The sequence below is a fragment of the Crocodylus siamensis genome, chromosome 13 (genome assembly GCF_052110815.1).
Source record: "Crocodylus siamensis isolate JL-2025a chromosome 13, ASM5211081v1, whole genome shotgun sequence".
Taxonomy (NCBI): domain Eukaryota; kingdom Metazoa; phylum Chordata; order Crocodylia; family Crocodylidae; genus Crocodylus; species Crocodylus siamensis.
Window position 1 is genome coordinate 9,223,420 of NC_143407.1, and position 7,496 is coordinate 9,230,915.

Here is a 7,496-nt window from a genome sequence, read left to right on the forward strand (position 1 = left end):
GGTACCATCCAGTGCCCATACTGGTTAAATACAGGAGATCTGGCCAGTTCCAGCACACCTGAAATGCACTCATGGATGCTCAGGGGAATTCAGGCTGCTGCACTTGTGTCAGAGCAACACAAATGCATCTGGCACTAGAGGAAGGTCTGCTTGGTGACTAAGGCAGAGGAGGAGGCAGAGCTCCAGTCTTGGTGCTGATGCTGCATTGCCAGGCCCTGAAACAAGTCACTCTCTACCTTTCCGTGCCTCTGTTCCCCCTTGCTGTGTCTTGCTCTTACCAAACCAGTGAACAAAGTGACCACATGGGCCTAGTAGGACCCCAACAACCACATTTACTATATATGCAACGTGCCAACCTATACGCACACACAAACAAATACACATACACTTTGGGTGGGTTCGGGAGGCCTGGTGAGCATCTGGGTCAGTCCTGGAGGGCTCACAAGCTATTTAAAAGGATACCACCCTATTTCCACACCCTGTATCCCTTCTTGCAAAAACAGATGAGGCTCCAATATTCACTGACATTCTTGCACCTCTGTACTGTAGCAGGGTGGGGGCTGCTGCTGCTCTTAACCCATTGCCAAATTACCTCTGGGCCTCAGGTTGTTGCTCCAAAAAAAAAAAAATTACATAGGAACATGTCTTTCCTTCTGACCCCATGAAAACAGCAATTGTAAAGCACTGCACAAAGGAAACCACCTACAGTGTATAGTTTCACAGGTCCTAGTGGCACCTGGGGTATAAGCTACCATTACAGTGTATGGAAATGCCATAGTATTCCATGTGCCTCCAAATAAGCCTACAGCTTGTTTTAGGAAGGCAGAAAGTAGGAGTAATGAGTCTTCCAGAGCCACAGATGACCGCACGCAGCGACTCCCTTGGCCTGAGCCAGCTCAATAGTTGCTGCAGGCACAAGCTATGGTGCATTCGCCCTCTCACAGCTGCTAAGGAAATGATTAGCACCTTTTGTCTGCTCAGCTAACTGAAGTCCACTCCACAATAGGGTAGAATGGGATCTTTAACCCTGGTTGGCAGCCAGTCTAGGAGTGGAGCCTCAATAGATGGACAAATGGATGCTCTTCTTTGCTCCAGGGCCTCCTGCAGCCAAGGTGGTTCCACATGTACTGGCACCAGCCTTTCCTTTGGATTAAACCAGCACAGCTGAGGGGGACGCTGGTGTGTGGGCAGCTCGGTGTTTCCATACACACAGCCTAGGCTTTTGTGCCCTGGGGTGGTCACTCCAGCTTCGCTTTATCTTTTGAGGGAGGACTAGGGTCAGCGAGCTGAAGTCTCACGCAGCATAATTCTACTGTCTCGTGAAACGGAGAGATGCCTACTACTACTAACAGCAAAAACCAACTCCTCAGCAGTGCAAGAGGGGTAACACTGGACTCCACTCCCACTGCCTGCTGGGCTAGAAAGAAGCAGTGGTCATTTCAGCATCAGTGTCTCCATGCTTCTATTCCAGTGAAGGAACTCATTTTCCCTGATTAAAACATGCACCCTAATTTTGGAGGACTGATTTTGAAGGGAAAGGTGTGTGTGGTATGTGAAATACAGCATTTCCATACGCACAGCCTGAAAGCAGTCTCATGACATGCATTAGGATACGTGGTAAGTGGAGCTGGTTAGTAAACATTTTTATCTCCCTACAGTTAAGGAAATGCTGCGGCAAAAAATCAAGTCCGACCTCTCTCCATTCTGACCCGCTGGCATAGTGCCTTGTGGGGCTGGCATCTGCCCGAGCCCTGCTCCCATTCTCCCGTCGGCTGAGCTCCCTGATGAAACAGCTTCCATGATGGCCTATGACGGGGCAGACAATTATTTGGGGCGGAGGGCCACTCACTGAGTTTTGGCAAGCCTTCGAGGGCCGCATGACAGGCAGTCAGGGGCCGATAAATATTAATTTTCTAAATTTTTGAGGGGTCCCGCGGGCCAGATGGAACGGCCTGCCTGGCTGCATCTGGGCCGCATTTTGCCCATTCCTGGTCTATGATCTTCCCTCAGGAGGAGAGGCAAGTGCCTTACAGAACTTACATGGTCATGGTAGTTTGTGGGAGATGAAGTCTGGCTGGGGAACAAAAAGAAACGCTGTCTGGTCAATTATTTCAGTTAATAAATAAAGCTGAGAAAACTGCAATCTGTCCTACATAGTCCACAACTAGGTAACATCTTGGCTGGAAGACACTTGCACAGCTGTGATGGAGCTAGCAGTACTCTGGAAGGGGAAATTCACTGGGTGCGGGGGAAGAGAAGGCTTTTGCACCAGTGAGGTGCCCACAGGACAGCAGGGAATGTCACCTGGAGGGAGGAAGCCATTCTGTCACCTTGTGCTGCCCAAGGCATGAGTCTCCTGTGACCTCTGAAATCCTCCCAGCCAACATCTCTCTTCTGTTTACACTTGCCCCCGGCCTGTGGTGCTCTCTGTCCTGCCTGTGCAATCTGTGCCTGTGTGTTGGAGCATGAAATAACCCCAGATCTCACAATGTAACTAACGGGAGAAGCAGCTCTTTACTGGGAATTCCAGAAGCGCCATAAAATTCCTCCTTCTCCATCCGCAGCTGGATCCAGGCAGGGTGACACTTGCGGGAACAAGAACCACAGCAGCCCCACCGAGCAGCTGGTGATCTATTGTGCAACGAGAGGGTACAATGCAATCATTCAGAAGCCACGGTCGAGGCAGGGTGAAATCAGCACTGCTTCTGGCTTTGGGAAGGAGCACAAGGCAGCCGACTCTTTCTAGCCCGTTTCGTAAAGTGTCAGCTGAAGGACGAGTACATTAAATGCAGGCAGTTATTTCTGAGGGGTTGTGGGACTGGAGAGAGAAAAAGGGGGGTCTTGAAGAGATGAGAACAGATACCATGACAGTGAAGCAAGAGTGCATTAGTCTCATCCTGAAGTCCAGAGAAGGGGAAAGGTATTTTGAAGGCTACAACCCGGAGCACACAAGGTAGCATGGCTTGTGAAGCCAGGCACAGGTCCTTCAAAACACATCTGTGGGTCAATGTAGAGGCATAGGTGTAACTGCAGGAAAGCTCAGTGAAGGTGTGGTTAGCAGGGTGTTTTGTGTGTAGGTGACAAGGCAGGTCATGGGGCAAGGGGTACATGTGGAGTACAGGAAGAGGTGTCGTGTATGTATGGGACGTAGGCTGGGGAAGATGCACGTGTGCATGGGAAGGGGTGATGGATACTAGGCATGTACTTTGGAAGAGGAGTGGGGGATGACAACCATGCAGTCTGGGTCCCCTGCGGCGATTCCACCTTTATTTGGATGATTTCTGTGGATCCTGGCAGGTGCCGTAGTTGGTGTTGGTGATGGAGCCCACGAGGCTGCTGTCAGTCTCACAGGTTAAGCCTTGCTCACAGGGACATTTGTAGTAAACCCCATAGAGGCTCTGCAAGGGACACAAAGGCAAGGGTAACAGTACAGGATATTGCTTGGAGTATACCCAGCGCTCCCTCTACTCTGCCAGCAATGCCTGGGCAACCTGGCCCGCTTCTCCTACAACAACCATCTCTCCACCTTCTCCCCGACTGTCCGCTAGCATGGAGCAGCCCTCCTGAGCCGGTCTAGACAGCTGCCACCCTCTCTGCATGCGAGTGCTGCTGCCGACGCGATGCCTGCAAGAAACTAGCTACCTCATAATGGTGAAGTAGCAGGACACAGGTATGGAGAAGAGTCTCTGCCGCTCCCTATTGGTTGCTCCACATGAGACTTTAAAGAGGAAGTGCCAGCTGCCAAGTAGGGGACTCGGGCCCAGTTTCTCAAATGCATTTGGGTATCCAGCTCCTATTTAGGCACCTCACTTCTATTGATTTTACCATCAGTTCAATAGGATGTAGGTGTCTAAAGACCTTTCAGGCTATGGGCCTTAGTCTCAGCTGAAGCAGTTGTCTCATTATTTTAACTGAAAAACTCCCAGGTTTGAACAGGGCAGGGTCAGTTCCACGGACACTTGAGTCTGTCTGTGGGGGCCCTTTCTCCTGCCCTCTCTCCGTGCAGACCAAGAACCTCTTAGACAAGGAAATTCTCAGTGATGCTGGGAGTAGACTGTCATTCATATCTGGGTCCACTCATGGGTGCAGCTGAAGGAAGTCCCATAACAGAGCAACGTTTGAGTGGAGCATAAGCGGGACCCAGAAAAAGCTTCTGGGCTCCATCCCCAGGGAGGTTAGTTCTGGTGGGGCTGGGAGAGAGCCTTCCTGGAGGAAGAAGCTGTGGTTGGTGGGGAAGGGAGGGCTGTGGAGCTATCTTGGCAAGAAGGTGTCACTGGAAAAGGGTCTCCTGAATGGGTCTTGAAGATCCAGTCACAGCAGGATGCAAAATGTTGAGAGGCCAAGGATGTTTGAGGGCAGCTTCAAGGAAGGAGTATCCCAGAGGCTATTAGAGGGTGGCCTCACAGTGATCTAGTGTTTTGGCATGGAACCTCCCAGCTCCTTGACCGAGGCCATTATCCATAATTTGCCCACATGCCCTAATCTCTGCCACGTTATGCATTGCCAAGAGTGGGGGAGGAAAAAACCACATTAGAGGGAACACGAGCTAGAGCTAGTGGAAGAGCAGAACTTCAGGAAATGCCACGTACCTTTGGGGAACACTCCTGAAATTCGATGGCTTTGTTTGCACAACGAGCCAGGCTTAGCCCACTGGTCCTGTGACAACACTTGCTTTTGCATTGAGCACTTTGCAGACACAGCTCCCCATTGTCCTGTAATAAAAGCACAGCAAGAGTCAATACAGGGACCCGAGTACCCCAGGGTGACGGTCCATATCTCCCTACTTCTTCCTACTGAAGGTAGCATCCAGTGGTCCTAGCTGCTTAGTGTGCAACCCATCTCCAGTGATAACTCTTGCAGGGAGTGAAGTGAGATTCCTCCACTCTACAGAGGTTCTTACAAGTGTGTCCTGGTGCAGTCCATATATTTGCACCCAGGCTCACACAGTGGGACCGGTCAAGGGACCAACAAAATGCTACTTGACCCACGTGTCCAGCAAAGGGTGAGCAGACTTGTACTCTGTACATAAGGGGAAATTTTGTAACAAATTCCCCCAATCAGGAGGTTGACAGACAATGTGCATGGGCTTCAGTCTATGCGTACATTCATGCACATGCAGGGTGTAAAGAGTTTCAATCCATCCACATGCATTAAGGGCCAAATTCTACAGTTCTCCCTTGGTACTGACTCAAGGAAAATGCCCAGTGAAGTCCACAGAAGTTGGCCTTGAATAAGTTCCTAAGAAGAAAGCGCAAAGTTGAATAGTAAAAGTATATCCACTGTACACACACACACACACACACACGCCCCATTCACACATACTATATCCCATTTCACAGCTGAAACGTGCCCAGTAGGCTGCATATCAACCAACACTCTTGAATCCTAGCCAGAGAAGCTGACATTTCCCGCTCCTTGCCTCAAATTCTGCAAGACCCCGCTCTGTGATTTACAGGGACTGTCTCACGTGTATGTGTTATGATAGGCTCAGGCACCTTTTGCATCACAACCCAACGCTGAGTTGGTCCATGCTAGCCTGGTGATTCAGACACTAGTTTGAGACTCCAGAGATCTGTTCTGGGCCTGCCAGTAGCATCCACACTTCCAAGGCACTTATTTTTGGGGGTGCTGAGCTCTTGCTGCTCTCATTGGCTTTGATGGAAGCAAGATTGAAAAACACTTCTGAAAAGCAGGCAGCTAATCTCTTTGGGCCTCAGTTTCCCATTCTGGAAAATGGGGCAAAGGAAATTTCTGTCTCATAAGGAGATTACAAATATCAAGCCACTAGTCGGTGAGGCCACCCTATAAGTCAGTGGGACCTATATTACTGGCATTTCTACAAAAGGAAATCAAATACATTGGAACTGAATGTTCAACTGTTACAGATGCCTCTATAAACCTTTCTTCTCTTACGTTATGGAATCACCAAGGGGAAGGAGGGAGGATACTCTGAGCTGCATCCTGAAAACCCCCAAGCACACACGTAATTCCCATCCACCCCAAGAGGGTTGCCTTCTCTGGAGAGCCAGTGGGCACAGACCCATGTGAAGTCTGTGTGGCTGAATCGAGACATTGCTTGATCCCCTTCTTACCAAGCTGAAGATGAGTCCTCGCTGGTGAGAAAATGACTGGGCGACAGCAAGAGAGAGCAGCAGCAGGACCAGAGTTCTCTCCATGGTGCGATAGGACCACCCAAGAGTCTCTCTGCTGGGGTCAGGGCACGGACAGAAAGGTGCAGGGATGATTCAAGTATATAAAACAGGTCTCCCTAGTCACATGACCAGCCCTTTCCCAATTGCATCCACACACATACCTCTGCAGAGCCAAGTGCTTAGGGAAAAACAAGGTCATGAACTTTTTCATGGTGTGAAATGTTTAAGCTAAAGACAGAAACAGATAAGAATAACAAAGATCCCCCAATTTCTGCTCAGGCACTGCTCTTATTGAAGGTGAATAGAATCCCATGCAAATTCATCATTATACTACCAATGTCTTAGAGTCTATTAGTTAAATTAAGCCAAAGACCGACTAACGGCAATAAATGCAAAGATTAAAATCAAAGCATTTCTTTGCTTTTACCTTTCAGGTAATCTGCTGAGAAGTTCCACAGCTGCGCCCCTTTTGGCCAGTCTCAAGGTCTCTATAGATTAGTTAGTACAGCCATGCTTATCTCATGAGCTCTCTCGGCAAGATCAGGAACCACAGAAAAAAGGGAAGGATTTCGCTCAACCATATTTTGGTCAGCCAGCACTTCTCTTATAGCAAAGACCAATGAAAGTCATGGCAAGGAACCAGGACCGGCAGCACAGTCAAAGAGAGATCCCATGAACACACACTGGTGGCCACAAAGAAGAGTTGTCCCTCGAGAAGATGTGCAAGAGATTTCAGTTGCCTTTCCTGAGAAAAATTTACTACTGCAATCACAGTAGTGTGAATTCCAGAAAGTACCTTCTCTTCTGGCAACATCCGACTACTGGAAGGAAATTTGCTAACATTTTCTTATGACAAATTTTCTTAAAAGAATTAGAAGATATTCATATCTCTATGAAATGGACTGACCATATTCTGTAGTGGTTCTTTGTTACGACAAAAAGCTTTTCTAATCAAGAGATTAGGAAATTAAACCTACAATCCGGCCTGCCTCTCTCTCCTTGGAAATCCCCCAGATTCCCTGACTGCAGGAATGCTTCACATGCAAGCCTCAAGCACCCACATTCAGTGTGGGTTTGATTCAGCCCATTACAAAAATACAGAATTTGGACTAATAGTTCAGGGGAGGGGTTTCAGACCAGACCCAACCTCCATAGATTTCTATTCTTCAAGTCATTTGGGAGACAGCATTACATCTTACACACTTCCAACTTCATCCTAGCCGATATGAGAAAGAAACTCAGTAAGCCAAGTCAAATTTACACATGAGTAAATAGGCATGCCCACACCACAGCCTGCAGACCTGGGAAAAGAGCTATGCAAGCTAATGCAACCATCAGGGTTTT

The 7,496-nt window shown here is 48.7% G+C and overlaps 1 protein-coding gene across 2 annotated transcripts; it reads right to left on the bottom strand.

Moving 5' to 3' along the window:
• Positions 1-367: 367 nt before the first annotated feature.
• On the bottom strand, positions 368-6,176 carry CLPS (colipase). 2 transcript variants are annotated; one of them, XM_090025390.1, is made up of 3 exons: positions 6,093-6,176; positions 4,590-4,712; positions 368-3,398 (listed from the first exon to the last, which is right to left on the bottom strand). In XM_090025390.1, exons 1-3 carry the CDS (start codon positions 6,174-6,176, stop codon positions 3,267-3,269), a joined length of 339 nt encoding a protein of 112 aa, XP_089881516.1. In that variant the 3' UTR covers positions 368-3,266. The 2 variants fall into 2 exon arrangements, with proteins under 2 accessions (XP_089881516.1, XP_089881515.1); XM_090025389.1 differs by lacking the exon at positions 4,590-4,712.
• Positions 6,177-7,496: the final 1,320 nt, after the last annotated feature.